Raw genomic sequence first — 16,676 nt, 5'->3', positions numbered from 1 at the left:
TTTCTTCAGTGTCTTATAATTTTCTGAGCCTAGGTCTTTTACAACCTTGGATAGGTTTATTATGAGGTATTTTATTCTTCTTGTAGCAATTGTGAATTGGAGTGTTTTCTTCATTTCCCTTCCTGTTAGTTTGTTATTGGCATATAAAAATGCAACTGATTACTGGATATTAATTTTGTACCCTGCTACTTTCTGAATTCGTTTATCAGTTCCAGTAGTTTCTTGGTGCAATCTGTAAGTTCTGTATGTACAATATCATGTCATGTTGAAATAATGACAGTTTTACTTCTTTCTTTCAAATTTGCATGATTTTAATTTCTTCTTCTTATCTTATTGCTGTGGCTGGGACTTCCAAAACTATGTTGGATAAGAGAGGTGAAAGTGGACATCCCTGTCTTTTTCCCAATCTTAAGGGGAACACTTGTAGTTTTCGTCAATTGAATGTGATATTGGCATTGGGTGTGTCCTATATGGCCTTTATTATGTTTAGGTATGTTCCCTCTGTTCTCACTTTGCTGAGAGTTTTTATAAATGGGTGCTAGATTGTATCAAATGCTTTTTCTGCATCTATTGATATGATCATGTGGCTTTTATCATTCATTTTTTACGTGATGAATCGCATGTATTGATTTGTGAATATTGTACCAACCTTGCATTCCTGGAATAAATCCCACTTGATCATGGTGTATGATCTTTTTGATGCATTGCTGTATTCAGTTTGCTAATATTTTTTTGAAGATTTTTGTATCTATGTTTATCAGGAATATTGGCCTATAATTTTCTTTTTTTTGTAGTGTCATTATCTGGTTTTGGAATTAGGATAATGCTGGCTTCACAAAATGAGTTTGGGAGCCCTCCCTCCTCTTGAATTTTAAAAAATAGTTTCAGAAGGACAGGTGTTCTTCTCCGAATGTTTGATAAAATTCACCTGTGACATCTGGTTCAGGGCTTTTGTTGGTTGGGAATTTTTTGATTACTGCTTCAATTTCACTAGGTGTAATCTGTCTGGTCAGATTCTCTGTTAATTCCTGATTTAGTTTTGAAAGATTGTATGTTTCTAGGAATTTATCCATTTCATCCAGGTTGTCCAGTTTGTTGGCATACAATTGTTTATAATATTTTCTTAAACTCTTTTGTATTTCTTTTTTTGCATGTTTATATTTTTATTTATTTTTATTTTTTCCACATTTTTTTTATTGTTCAAGTACAGTTGTCTCCATTTTCCCCCAACCCCAGCCATCCCCACTTCCCACTACTGATCCTACCCCACTTTGGTCTTGTCCATGTTTCCTTTATACATGTTCCTGATAACCCCTCCCTCTTTTCCCCCTATTATCCCCTCCCACCTCCCCCCTCTTGTTATTGTCAGTTTGTTCTTAATTTCAATGTCTCTGGTTATATTTTGCTTGCTTTCTTGTTTTGCTGATTAGGTTCTACTTATGTGTGAGATTATCTTTTGTATTTCTTTGGTGTCAGTTGTTATTTCTCCTCTTTCCTTTCTGATTTTATATATAAAATATGGGTCCTCTCTCTTTTTTTCTTGATGAGTATGGTTAAAGCTTTGTCAATCTTTTTTATGTTTTTAAAGAAATATCTCTTGGATTCATTGATTTTTTTAGACTCTATTTCATTTATTTCTGCTATAATCTTTATTATTTACTTCATTCTATTCACTTGGGGCTTTGTTTTTCTTTTTCAATTTCCTTAAAGTGTAAAGTTAGATTGTTTATTTGAGCATTTTCTTGTTTTTTTGAGATAGGCCTGTAATGCTATGAATTTCCCTCTTAGGATCTCTTTCCCAGTGGCTTTGACTCAGAAATAATCAAAACAGTCACTAATCAAATGGACTATAATCAGTGTGGACACTAGCTTATAGTGGCCCAAATCTGTTTCAAGGCTGTAAATTTCCATAGCTACATTCATTCTTTTGAGACCATTTATGTGTCTTTCATTAGAATTATTCGTCATTTGGTAGCTGGGCAAAAGCTTCCACATTGCAGTGTTGTCTGCAATAACAACACTGTCTTCCTAAGTTTCAACATTGACATGAATATATGCTTTAGGTCAAAGCATGTCTCTGCTATGGAGCAACTATTTCTATAGTGCTCTAAAGCGTCCTTAAAACATCAAGTTTGTACTCTAGCCTCTGGATATTTATTTATTTATTTATTTATAGATTTTTTATTGTTGTTCATGTACAGTTGATATTTTCCAATATACATAGAATTTTCAATTTTTACTTCAGAGCTGCAATTGAGGGCATTATGTTCTAATGAAAAGAGGTTGTGTTTTATATATATTTTTTATTGATTATACTACTACAGTTGTCCTGATTTTCCTTTGCCTCCTCCACTAAACACCTCCCACTCACTTAGGCAATCCCTCCACCAAAGTTCATGTCTATGAGTCACCGTATAAGTTCTTTGGCTACTCTACTTCCTATACTGCACTTTGTATCCCCATTGCTGTATTTTTTTTATTTTTATTTTTTACTTTTTTAATTGATGTTTGAATACAGTTGTCACCATTTTCCCACCACCACTTTCCCCCACCCTACCCACACCCAACTCCCACCTTCAATCCCACCACCCCTTGGCTCCATCCATGGGTCCCTCATACATATTCATTTACGTCCCTTTCCCTTCTTTCCCATGTTATTTCCCTCTCCCCTCCCCTCTTGTTATTGTCAGTTTGTTGGTGATTTCAGTGTCTCTGGCTATATTTTGCTTGCCAGTTTGTTTTATTAATTAGGTTCCACTTACAGGTGAGATGCACATAATGAGATACCACGTCAGAATGGCCATCATAAACAAATCAACATACAATAAATAAGTGCTGGCAGGGTTGTGGAGAAAACGAAACCCTAGTGCACTGTTGGTGGGAAAGCAGACTGGTGCAGCCTCTGTGGAAAACAGTATGGAATTCCCTCAGAAAACTAAAAATAGAATTGCCTTTTGACCCAGCAATTCCACTGCTGGGTTTATACCCCAAGAATCCTGAGACACTAATTCAAAAGAACCTATGCACACCAATGTTTATAGCAGTGCAATTTACAATAGTTAAGTGCTAGAAACAGCCTAATTGCTCATTTATAAATGAGTAGATCAAACAACTATACTACATTTACACAATGGAATACTACACAGCAGAAAGGAAGAAGGAGCTGCTACCCTTCGCAACAGCATGGATGGAACTGGATGCTAAGTGCAGTAAGCCAGGCAGTGAAACCCATGGCTGTTCTTTACCGATTTGTACTCCTTAATCTCCTCTTCTCTCCACCCATTCTCCCCTGCCCCCTTCCATCTGCCAACCTTCAGGCAACTAACTTCTTTTCTCTTGCTTTTAAGTGTCTTTCTTTATCTCTAACCTTTGACCTTGACCTTTACACTCCTCCTGGGTTAAATCCAGCTTGGCTGCACAGTCTGTGACCCTGAGCAATTCACTTAAACTTCTGAGACTCAGTGTCTTCCTGTGTAAAATGGAACTACAATGTTCTTATCACAGGATTTTTGTTAGATTTTCTGTTAATTCCTACACCTCTGCCTGACCTCCAAGACTCAAGAGTGCCCCCAGGGTGCATTCCTGGTTCCCCTTTCACTCTTCAAATTATCATACCCATTTGCCTAGTTTATGAAACCATCTCTTTGTTTGGTAACTACCAAATTTATATCCCTAACTTGATTTCTCCTTTCAGTTCCAAACGTAATTATCTACTGCCTATCTCACATGGCCAGTTGGAAAAACAAGGGACATTTCAAGTTCACAGGCCCACAGCAACATTTCTGATCCACCACTCCCTCACACTTCAGCCAACCCATTCTTCCCTCAGACTTCATTTCAATCAATGGAACCTTTTCTCCATTCCCTACATTTTATCCCAAATACAGGGTCCGGCAGAAGTACTGCCTGCTTGAGTGCGGTTGGTAGGGTAATAATATAGGTGTAAGAATTTATAGTTTTAATTTGAACATTTCATCTAAAATGTCATGTGGTGTGTTTGAGTGTGATATTTTTATGTTACAGAATTACATGCTTATGATTTTGTAATAAAAAAGGGACATTATTTGTGCCAGACCCTGTACATCAAAATCTATTCCTTCCATTCATCTGCACCGCTATCAGTCCAAACTAAGCTAAAATCTACTCTACTTTCACTTCCCCTGTTCCTGTGCAAACCTTCTGCTGTCTGCTAATAGGTTCCCCTATGTGTTTGTCTTCTGTTGCTGTTTTACAAATTACTATCAGTTTAGTGGCTTAAAACAGCACAAACTTATTATCTCATTATTTCTGTGGGTCAGGGCAGGAGTCTAGGCACAGGTCAGCTGAGTCCTTCGCTCAAGATCTTGCCAGTGTGAAAGGTGTTAGCTGAGCCTGTAATCACCACAGAAGCACAGGGTTCCATTCCAAGCCCATTCAGGTTGTTGAAAGAATTCAGTTCCCCGTGATTGGATTACTGAGGCGCCAATTTTTTGCTGACTGTTGTCATGAGATCATTTCAGTAACCACCAGCTACCCCAAGATCCTTGCTACATGGCCCCTTCCTTTGACAACATGAAAGCTTGCTTCTTTAGGTCAGCAGGGAAATATCTTTTATGGGCTCACCTGATTAAGCCAGGCCCACCCAAAACAGCTTTTTTAAAAAAAATTAACTCAGTCACATGATGGGGACTTTTATAAGTGCTGCAAAATCCCTTCAATTTAGCCATAAAAGTACCTAATCACAAGGATGAAACCTCATCATATTTACAAGTTCTACCTGCACAGAAGGGGAGAGGATTATACAAGGCATATTATACCAGGGCAGAGATCTTGAGGGTGATCTTGAACTCTGTCTACCACACCTTGGCTTCCACTCTTATTCCCTTTAGTCTTGAGAATTTACCTGGCCACATGTTTTATGCAAATAACAATGTTACATAGACTTTAAATTAGATCATGTCACTAACTTACTTACTATGTTCCAACTACTCCTAATCCCATTTGTACTAAAATTCAACTTTTTTCTGATGACCTACAAGGTTATATATGAACTGGCCCCTATGGGCTACTTCTTGGACTTTATTTCATGTCACTGTACCTTAATTCACTACCCACAGCCATACTGGCCTCTGTCTAAGCCTCCCACATTCCAAATTCATTCCCACCTCAGGGCCTTTGTACTTGTAATTTCCTGTCTGGAATACTGTTTCAAATACTATTATTTACATGACTGCATCCTTCTCACCATTTGATCTCATCTCAAATCATCTTCCTTGACCACATTCTGTAAAATTTCTCCCTCCCCCTAATAATTTTTATTACATTATTTTTGTTTTATTTTCTGATTCATTATATGCTTACCTGTTTATTGCCCGTGTTTGCCATTTACATATAAACTTTAAGAGAGCCCGGACCATGTCCATTTAATTTACCACTACATCTCCAATAGCTAGAAGAGTACCTGGCACATGGTAGACACCCAAAACATAGTATAGGGTGGAAGAAAAGGATCCTATCAGAATTAAATGTACTTACTTGGTCCAGGATGGAAGAAATCTACATTTGCTCTAGGCAGATTCTTGCAGTCACTCTGCTTTTAGGATATGCGAAAGTAGGAAAAGAGACACCACAGTGAAACTAATCCCTTACACTATGCTGTTCATTCCATTTTCATCCAAAATATTCACTCTATGTACAAGTGTAAGGGTTGGGATAATGGAGGTCACGGTCCAGTGTGGTGTTTACTTCCTTACTACTGAAGAAAAAAAACAGGAACAAAACAAAACAAACCAGAGTTTAGCTTTTTCAGGCTTTCATTTTCCTAAATGAACTATTTTTCCAGGCAAAAATTCTGAAAACCCCTCTTCAGCTGAACAAATCTTAAAGGGTTCTCTGCAGTGTGTGGGAGTAACATGCAGCCTGATTGCACGGTATGAGCCACAGGTGGTGGAACGAGACTGGGCTGGGACATTGTTTTGACCCTGATCCAAGTGGAATTTCTAAATGTCTTTTGGCTAAACAGGATAACATAGGCCATCGACTTATGATCCAAGTCTAACAAAGTTATGGGAAATCAGCTTAAGGCTTTCCTCTTATTTTATTTTTAACTGAAAACAACTATTTTTCTTAAGCAAGCAATTCTCAGTAGAGCCTCATTGACAAGATAAAGCATCTTTCCATTCACCAATTTTTTTGTATTCTCTAGCATTTATTTATCATTTATCACTTTCTAATGCATAAACATGTAAGCTAATCCTTGAATCTCTCCAAGGTAGATAAAAATCATCCTCAAGTTACTAATGATATCTCTAGGACCTAGGGAGATCAGCAACTTTTTATAAGCTCAAAGAAATTGTAGAAATCTAGAGTTTTGAAAACTTATTTTTTTTAAGTCTTTGCATTACTTAGGAATCATCCTAAAATAAAACAAAGAATGCTCTAAAATATAATACATAAATTTGGCTTATGTTGGTACATTTAGTATGAAACATTTTATTTCTTTACATGATCTTTTTAAATGACAAAATACAGATGTGATTTAAATAAAATAAGAATTGAAAAGTTTGTTATTTCTATAAAGTTCTCTATATTTTGTGATTTCAAAAATAATAAAAATATGTTAATGGTGTTTTTATTACTTCCGTATACTTTTTGTACTTTCCAGATTTTCAACTCTGTCTTTCTCAAATTTCCTGCTTTTATTCCCCAAAGTCATAAAATAGATAATTATATGAGAATTTACTTGGAATTTAGATTACATTTTGAAACAATGAATGGGAGGTTACCAAAGACACTGTGCTTGTACTTGATCTTTTTCTCTATTATTGCTATTGTTTATTATGTGAGCTAAAAAGCTGAAAATAACTAGGAGAGATAAAGGAAACATTGATGTTTTCCACTTTTAAGTAATTTTTATCCAGTCTAGATTTATTCCATCTGACTGAGCCCCAAAGCACTATCTAATTCTAGGAAGAGAGGACTGACATATGTATGGCCTGATGGTTGCAATCGCCTTGGGGGCAGAGGGAAACCAGCTTCACAGGTACCTGGCATGCCCGCCAGCAATGTGCGATGGTAATGGGCATTCAGAAATGTTAATTTTCATCTGTTCCCAAGTCTGCTTATTTGTCTTTCCTCTCACATGCATTCATGATTTTAGTACTAACAACAAAACACACTCCCCCATGCATACCTATTTCTTGTGCATTTAATGAGCAAGAGGTACTGCGCTAGGTTCTTTCTAAGCATGTCCTTACAGACTGAGTCAAGGGAACAAAAACCATAACATACCCACTCTTGTTTTTGTGGTAAGTAGCAATAAGTATGTACTTATGAATGAAGAGATAAGGAGAAATACTATCTTCTGTTCTGGCTGGTGAAGCCCCCCACATCCTCCTTCAGCTGCAGGCGCAGGAGAGCTGTGTGCACTGCGGTGTCCCGCTGACCATCGGGAGGGATTCCACCTGTGCTCCCCGGTGAACACTTTTTCTTGTTTTCACACAGGCGCTACCCGGAGTGTCAGTGCCTCAACTTTGGATCATGGTTTATGCTTGCCTTCCCGGCTTCTATTACTATTCTACTCTTGTCCTGGATCTGGCTTCAGTGGCTTTTCCTAGGATTCAAGTAAGTAAATTGTCGGTGTTCATCAGATAAATGAAAGTGTCTAGGTCCAGAGTCCTCAGCTCCTCACACAGGCTCTTTCACTGATTTAATGAAGCTGCATTTCTGCATTTCTCTTCCTCACAAAATTGATGTGTACAAATACATATTTTAAGGATATTCTATTCCAGAATACCATGCAAACAATATTGGCTATGGAGGAGAGTTTGTGAAAGAAACTCTATCTTGGTTTCCCAAATTTGAATCTTAAGCCAATACCATATTGATAGCCCAGAGAAGCATGAGGAACTCATTAGGATGAGAGTGAAATTTTAAAACGTTTTGCCTCTCCTCTTGGTTTAATGTGGGACATTCCTCAGGTTACTGAGTTACTTCAAACTGTAACATGCAGGGCTTCCTGCTTTATCCGAGCACCCAAGCTGGCATGTCCTTGAAAAAATAAAGATCTAAGAGTGTACTCTGTGCAAATAGCATTGGATTTGGAATCAGGAGACCAGGGACAAAGTCATGGCTTCTCCAAGCCAGATGAGTTACCTTTGCAAGTCCTCATCCATTCTTAGTCTCAGCATCTTCAATTGTAAAATAGTAGAATGTAACTGGAAGATCAGTAACATCACTTCCAATATGTAATTCTAACACATTTGGGCCTAAGTGGAACACATAGAAGCCAAGGTAAAAAACACTGGTCAAAAACGAGCTGCTGAAATGTCAAATATATCTATTCAAGGAGAATTTGCAAGCATTACCTTGGCTGGGACCTAAGTTGGTGATTCATAAATGCCAATGAGTTATATGACTTAAATAACAGCCAGTATTTAGAATTATGAAGGGTCCCACCGAAAAATCGGAAATGTAGCATTATGTATTCAACACATATAACAATATTCCAAAAAAGGCTGCATGTCAAACCTTGAGAATTTTTTCCTGAAAAATAAAGCAGTTCAAGTTCATTTTTATAGGATTTTATTTAAATAATGTCAAGGATCAATGAATAAAACAGCATGTTATCCACCAAGCAGGTGAGACTGACATCAGCTATTTGTAGTTACTTCTCTTGACAATCAGAGCACCATGATCAGGTGCTTGCTGTTCCAGGCTGGTGCCCTGATTTTCCAAGTCTGGTCATATAAGGACTGATATTTTTTCCTCTCTATTCCTCTTCCTGGTTTTTCTCCAGAACCCCTGTTATTTTATTAGTAGTGGGGAGATGGTAGTGATAATTTTTTTAAGAAATCTATTTGTCCAGATTGTGGGAGCAGCGTGTGACAGCACTCCTGCTGAAGCAAATGTGTGGAATGTCACTGACTTCAGCGGGTGGGCATCAGTGGGGAGAGGCCTGCTGCATACTAAATGCCCCTTCCTGGAAAATTCAAGCCTTCAGGGGTCTATTCAGTTGTACAGGTAGCAATGCAGGCTGCAGGGGATAGGAAACCTAAACCAATGGCAAAAGCATCCGCTCACAGACCTGTAGCTGTTTCCTTCTTTTGTTTTTTGTTTTTTTTTTTTTTTAATTCTCAATGGAGGATTTTTTTTATTATTGATTTGAGAGAGAGAGGAAGCGGGGGGAGAGAGAGAGAGAGAATGAAAAAGAGAGAGAGGGAGAAGGAAACATCTGTTTGAGAGAGAAATATGGATTGGTTGCCTCCCATGAGCACCCTGACTGGGGATTGAACTCACAACCCTTTGGTGTAAGGGACAACATTCCAACCAACTAAGCCAATCAACAGGGACTCCTTCTTTTTTGCTATATGTAAATGACTTTATAAAATATCTATGTAACCATTGTCATTTTTTGGAAACGGCCTCCCCATTTAAAAAGGAAAATTAAAAAGATAAAGGGAAGATGTATTGAAATGTATTCTCCAGGAAGAAAAAAAAAATTGTGAAGTGCATACATTAGGTAAAGTCCATAAATCACAACCAGTGGCATGTTTAAACAGTCCCCTCGCTGTCCACTGTTGGTTAGTCACTGCACAGCTTCATGGGCCTGCTCATTTTTCAGTCTGTCCAGGTGTTCACCTCCAGAGGCTTTAGAACGACAAACAGAAATGATCAGCCACTCCCCTGGCAAGTCCCATACATTCTGATTAGTGTGTTGGCTGTTAACACAGTTAACTCTCACATTATAAATGACCCCAACATACTTGGGAAGAAGCAGCTCATCTATCAGTGCCACCGAACTTATTTAAATGGAGAGGTTGATGCATTGTCATATACTTCATCAGTTCCTTTGTGAAGGCATTAACCTTCATTTATAGCAACGCCAATTTGGCTTTTGACTTAACTATTTATGGTCCCCAAACAAAGTGACAAAATACAAATGCAGTCTACAGGGAGGGAAACAGTTTATTAGGAGATTCATTTCTTTCCTTAACTCTACTTTTTTATTCTCTAGATGGTTCTCAAGGTGGTCCATAGATTAGCTTCTTATAATAGCATTTATATTGTGACAAGGGGTAAAATTTTGACACTGGCACTAGTCAGTGATTGAACTGATCTTGCATGCGACAACATCCATGTAATTGTGTTCATGGTTGGAGGGTGTGCCACAGAGTGATTATAAATGTGTATGACGGATGACATAAGAATTGAGGAAACTCTGCTCCTTTGAAGCAATAATAGTCTGAACAAGTTTAAATAACAGTGTTACAGAAAAGTAAATAAATACAATGGATCTTTGTGTGATAGCTATCTTCATACCACCTCAGTCTTCCTACTTACTCCCTCATAAATATCCATGTTTACCCCAGCAATTTTACAGAGGAAAATGCTCCTTTTTATTTTTTAACTGATTTATTGAGGTATCATTGAGATACAAAGAGCTTTAGATACTTATATACAAAACTTGACATGTCTGGAGATAATTATATACCCATGAAACCATCAATATCAATTCCGCACTTATCCACCACCTCCAAAAGATTCTTCCTGCGCCCTTTGATTTTTTGTCCTTTTTTTTCATTTTTCCTTTTGTGGTAAAAAGCACTTAGCAAGAGATCTACTCTCTTAGCAAAAATTTAAGTATGTATACAATACAGTATTGTTCATCGTAAGCCCTATTCCAGAACTTCCTTGGCATAACTGAAATTTTGTACACTGTGACTGACACCTCCTTATTTCCCCCCTCCCCAACCCCTGGCAACCACTATTTTTATTCTCTGCTTCTATGTTTTTCACTATTTTAGATCCCACATGTAAGTGAGATCATACAACATTTGTTTTTCTATGTCTGACTTACTTCACTTTAGCATGATGTCCTTCAAGTACATCCATGTTGTAGCATGTATTGGTACTTTATTCCATTTTATGGCTAAATAACAATCCATTATATGTATATACCACTTTTTCTTTATCCATTTGTCTGTTCATGGACATTTAAGTTGCTTCTACACCTTGACTATTGTGAATAATGCTGCAGTGAACATGTGCATGCAGATATCTCTTTGCGATCCAGATTCCAATTCCTCTGGTTATACATTCAGAAGCATGTTTTATTCCTACATATAATATAATCTAACTCAGTTGCTTATAGACATTCCAAGAGGTAATCCATAAGAATCTAGGCATTTTTCTCATTTGTTTCTTCCTCTGGAGGGAATTTATTTATTATTTTTTAAATCTAGGAGTAGACAAGGGCTTCAGAAAAAACTGTTCAAAGTTTTGAAGACCCTGAACTTCAGGACAGAAAAATTAGCCGTTGGGGAAAAAGGTCACTAAAATAAGCAGCTAAAAGGAATAAAAATTGGTGGTTACTATTGGAAATAAGTTAGAAAATTATCTGGAGGAGGCTACTAGGATGTAAGTGGTACAGAAACTTGAAGAGAAAATGTAATAGCATTGGTTTTAGTTCTGAGAATAGACCCAGTTTGGATTGCATCCATGATCAGTGCATGGGACTTCCTCACCCTAGTGTATAACTTGAGTTACCACATTTGAGAAAATTTATGGGTCTGACAACAAAGTGTCTCAGAAATGTGACAAAGGTACTGTTGAATTGATAAATCATATATTTACCATGCATGCCAGTGTTTAAAAATATTGGGCCAAAGAAATATGTATGACACTGCAACAATGAGATAAAACTCATTCATGTGCAACAGTTAATAATCAAGATATATAATAAATATGTTAATATATATGAGTCAGATACATAAAGTGTTAGAGATGAATGGAGCAGGGCAAAATTTCAATGGTGCAAAAGGACTTGGAAAAGAAAGAGATCAGTGGAAGATAGCATGAAAAATGTGGAACAAAAACTAAGCATTGAAACTTGAGCAGAGCAGGAAAACACAGAAAAGCAGGGAGAAAATATTTAAATAAGGACACAGAGGTATAGGCAAAAAGTCCAGATTTCTGTTATTAGCAGGATTTGTGTTTTATGGAGCTTTCACATAAGTATCTTCTATAAAGGGAGAATTCTTTGCTTACTGGGCTTAATCACTCTTTTCAGTTTTAAGGAGATGTTTAACTGTGGCAAGACCAAGACAGTCAAACAAAAGGCTTGTGCTGATGTGATTAAACAAGAATACCTAAAACTTGGGCCAATAAGGTAAGATTGATGTTTGTGTGTGAACACACATGCTGTATTTATTAAAGGCAAAGAAGCGCATGATTGTCTGTAATGTATTTATAATATTTGATAGGGGCCTCCAGTGTGCTATCCTTTGTCAAAGTAGGTGCTAACCTCAACATGACAAAATACATATGTTTTCTAAACAAAATTTACTAGATGGAATGACAAGAAGCTGAAAGACCCATGGAAGAAGAAAGTCCTTTTCCAACTGCAGTGATTCTCTCAAATTACTGACACATCTAGTTTTTAGTCGTTAGTGTTCTGGTAATATTATTCCTGACAATAGCTCGGGGAGTTTCTGCAACAATCCTGACTGAGAAAATAAATGAAAGGATTGAAATTTTTTCACAGGTGTCAGGAAATTATCACCTTGACCCTCTTCATTGTAATGGCCTTGCTATGGTTTACACGAAATCCTGGGTTCATTCCTGGTTGGTCTGCACTTTTTCACGAGTAAGTGTTACGTGTTATGTTTGTCAATCCTTCCTGTTTCATTGGGTTGGCCAAAATGTTTGTTTAGTTTTTAAGTAAACATAAAAGACCCATTTTTAATTTTCACCAATAACTGTATTGAACAACTTATTCACCATTTTGTTCCAGTACCTTCTGCCATCTTTCAGGCAACTTCATAATTTCATCTTCCCAGAACTTTTTATCTTTTTGAGCAAAGTACTGTTCCAGGTACATTTTGCAGTCCTCCAGGGAATTGAAATATTTTTCCATTAAAAGATTTCGTAAAGACTGAAATAAATGGAAATCTGAAGGTACAATGTCTGGTGAATATGGCAGATGAATCAGAACTTCACAACCAAGCTGTTAACAGTTTTTGTCTGGTCATGAAAGAAACATGCGGTCTTGCATTATCCTGATGGAAGGTCATGCATTTTCTGTTGACTAATTCTAGGTGCTTTTCATCAAGTGCTGCTTTTAGTTGGTCTAACTTGGAATAGTACTGGTTGGAATTAATCGTTTGGTTTTCCGGAAGGAGCTCATAATAGAGGACTCCAATCCCACCTTATACACAACATCACCTCTTTTAGATGAAGACTGGCCTCTGGCATGGTTGATGGTGGTTCATTTCATTTGCCCCATGATCTCTTCCATGCCACATTATTGTAAAGTATCCACTCTTCACTGCCCATCACAAATTATTTTTAAAATGGAACGTTTTCATTACGTTTAATTAGAGAATTGCATGAGGAAATATGGTCAGGAAGGTTTCCTGGCCTAACTTATGTGGAACCCAATCATCAAAGCAATTAACATAACCAAGCTGGTACAAATGATTCTTAATTTCAATGCTTGATTTGGGTATTTTGAGCATGTCAGCTATTTTCTGTGTGGTATAACATTGATTTTTCTCAATTAATGTCTCAATTTGATCACTATCAACTTCAATCGGTCTATCCGACCATGGAGCTTTGTCTATTGAGAAATCTCTAGCACAAAACTTTGCAAACCACTTTTGACATGTTCAAACAATCACTCTTCATACACTTCACAAATCTTTTGTGTGTGTGTGTTTAAGTTGTGTTTTTACCTTTCTTGAAATAATAAAGCATAATATGCTGAAAACATTGCTTATTTTCTTCCACCTTCAACATTAAAATGGCTGCACAAAAATTTACCAGTTTTGATAAGTATTTTTAATCCATGTTGATACTACAGCTGTCACAATACAATCTAACAAAATTGTTTCAAATGAAGTTAAAGACAACTAAACATTATTAGAGCCAGCATATGGGGGGGGAGGAAGCCAAACAAACATTTTGGCCAACCCAATACGCTTTGCTTTTTTCCTAAGTGATTACTGTCACTCTGAAAGATTGTATGAGATTTTCTTCTTCCTTTCCATTGAAAAGATTTTTTAATTCTAATCCTTTCAGGAAGAAAAAAAAATAAGGAATGAAAAATGAGGTAAGACCTCAGGCAAGATAACCAACTACCATGACACTAAAAATCAGGCTCCTTTAGACAAGGTTATTTCCATCCTTCCAAAATTAGAAATACAGTGTGTGAGAAAGCCATGTTGTGTGGTAGTTAGAAGTGTACCACTTGGGTTCCATTCCAGCCTCTTCCATGCTGAGCAGGCCACATCTCTGAATTTCTTCATCTGTAAAACAGAGCTAATGAGCACTTAGAATAGTGCTGCCCTTCTACCTATATGAAGTACAATGTAAGTGTTTTTATGTAAAATACCACTCCATGCTTCTTAATAATCTGATATGAATTCATATTCTGTGATTTTTGCCAACTTTTTTTTTACTTCTGTGGGGAATTATTTATTTGGTTCAATATCTTTTTATGTATTTATGTCCATTAAATACTAATTCACCGTAAACCCATGCCTGCCCCTCTTTTATAGAAAAGGAATTCCTGATGAAGTAATGTCAACTAAAGTAATGTTAGAAGCTGGGTCAGAGTTAATTTTAACTTTCAGTGTCTTATATACCAGCAGTCATTGCTGAGTCATGTATAATGAGGAGGGAGATTGTAGCATAATTTTCTAAATTAGGGAGCATCCTACATGTCATTATAAAGTGGGCTTGAGATTTGTGTTCCCAATCTATCTTTCGCTGAATTAATCTGGTTGCTAAATTCAGCAGATCTCTGATTTGGACTTCCTGTCTCATATTCCCCAGCAAGAATCCATGTATTCGGGGGGCAGAAACCAAAATTATTTGAGTCAAATGTATTCTTCCCACATAGAATAAAGAAATTCCTTTTTCTTGAATAAGAGCCTTCTGGTTATGCAGATACTGCCGACACTTTTTAAAGGTGAAGGGTCTGAGTCCAAATTCCTAGTGAGCGCACAAGTATAGCAATGCAATGTGGGAGCATGTTTCAAAGAATCCGCTTCAGATTTATAAACTTTCTGATTCCTGTAAAACTAAAACATTTCATTTTTGAGTTGTCAAAATGAAAGACAGCTTCTAGTTACTCAAAGGAAGCTATTTAAAGCAAACTGTTGTTTAAAGTTTGATGGTACTATGTAGGCTTGAAATAGGACCTAGACCAACAAAAAAAATAATTCTTCCTCCTTTTAAACAAATTCCACTTCTACCATCCTAGGTAAGGAGAGTCTTCTAAACAGCAACATGTAAAAACTAAGTGAAATAAAACAGTTGCTAATAAAAACCAGGCAGAAATCCCAATAGGAAATTTGATATAATCAATTTCTAATTTCTATTCCTTACAAGAGAAAAATGTAATTCAGGAGATGTTTTGTTTGGAGCATGAAAACAGCATGTATTTGCTATAGGCAGATGTGCATGTTACCTAGAATGCTGAGAGAAAAAAATAGAAATGGAACAAAAGTTTGAGAGAGGAAGGGATTTGAAAGATATAAATTAAAGCAAATAAAATTTATATAATCTTAATATTTTTATCACTGAGACAACCTTAATTAGTTTATAATGAACTAAAACTAAAATGAAAATAAACATAATAAAATAATATTTTAAAGTCTTTTTGAAAATAAATTATTTCAGTATTTATAGCTTTATTTTAAGTATATATTCAGTGGCATATATTTGTAATGTAGAGGTTTTAGGAATTTAGATGTTCCAAAGCTAGAATGAGAGATCAAGATTTATGGCTACCACCTAATGTTTTCATTCCATCTGTTTGATCTTGGACTGAATCCAGTGTGTCTTTTCATAAATCAGATTACATAATGCCTGACCTAATTTGACAAAAATCCAACTAAAATTTAAAATTGAAATAAATGAAATAAAGAACCATGAAATAGTAAATATTGGTTAAGTTTATTGAATAAATTACACCAAGGTGGCCTTTTTACTCAATAATAGAATAAAGAAAATCTATATTTAGGGAAAACAAACTGCTTTATGAAGTTGTCAGATTGAATAAAATAATGCATTTTTTATTATTTGATTCAAGTAAATTACAGGAATAGAGAGTTTCTATAGTATATATACATTGCTGAGTTACAAGGTAGCAAAATAACCTGTGGGATAGAAGGATGGCTTCTCAGAATCCAAGGATTCACTAGTTAAATATTTCTGACTTTTAAAACTGAATTCTAATTATTTATGCCTGTTTGCTTCATATCTAGTCTCCAGGAGCTTCTGAACTGTTGGGGCTTCTGGGAACCTGTCTTATTTGCTGGAATGGCCTGATGATTTTAAGGCCCCATCTGTTCCTGAATCACTCTTAATTTGAACAGTGATCACTTAGGAGAATCTCATAAGCCATTCTAATAATTAATATTCTTGATTAAGTTTCATAGGGTGCAAAGTATTAAATGGGTTGATTTCATTTGTATGATGTGGCTAGGGCTTACAATCAGAGAGGCAGATGTTGTATCTTAGGAAAACAGATTATTCACTTTCACAATTTACAGAAGCGTTTTCAAGGACTCCAGAAACACATCCATACTTTGCCACAATTCAATACTAGGATGTTATAAATCAATTATAGGAGGCTTTGCCTAGCCTAGCAATTGTTTCAACGTCAATTCGCTGCTGATTTAAGTAAAATA

The 16,676-nt window shown here is 36.4% G+C and overlaps 1 protein-coding gene across 3 annotated transcripts in view; it reads left to right on the top strand.

Moving 5' to 3' along the window:
• The window catches only part of SLC13A1 (solute carrier family 13 member 1), a 112,859-nt gene that overhangs the window by 83,112 nt on the left and 13,071 nt on the right, over positions 1-16,676 (top strand). For all 3 annotated transcript variants that reach the window (XM_045191194.3, XM_045191196.3, XM_045191195.3), the window contains 3 exons: positions 7,483-7,602; positions 12,050-12,148; positions 12,524-12,625. In XM_045191194.3, coding sequence (XP_045047129.2) covers positions 7,483-7,602; positions 12,050-12,148; positions 12,524-12,625 — 321 coding nt within the window. The remainder of the gene's footprint in view (positions 1-7,482; positions 7,603-12,049; positions 12,149-12,523; positions 12,626-16,676) is intronic.

The sequence above is a fragment of the Desmodus rotundus genome, chromosome 6, assembly GCF_022682495.2.
Source record: "Desmodus rotundus isolate HL8 chromosome 6, HLdesRot8A.1, whole genome shotgun sequence".
NCBI lineage: Eukaryota > Metazoa > Chordata > Mammalia > Chiroptera > Phyllostomidae > Desmodus > Desmodus rotundus.
Note: the sequence above shows the minus strand (reverse complement) of the source record. Positions and strands in the feature narration are given on the sequence as shown.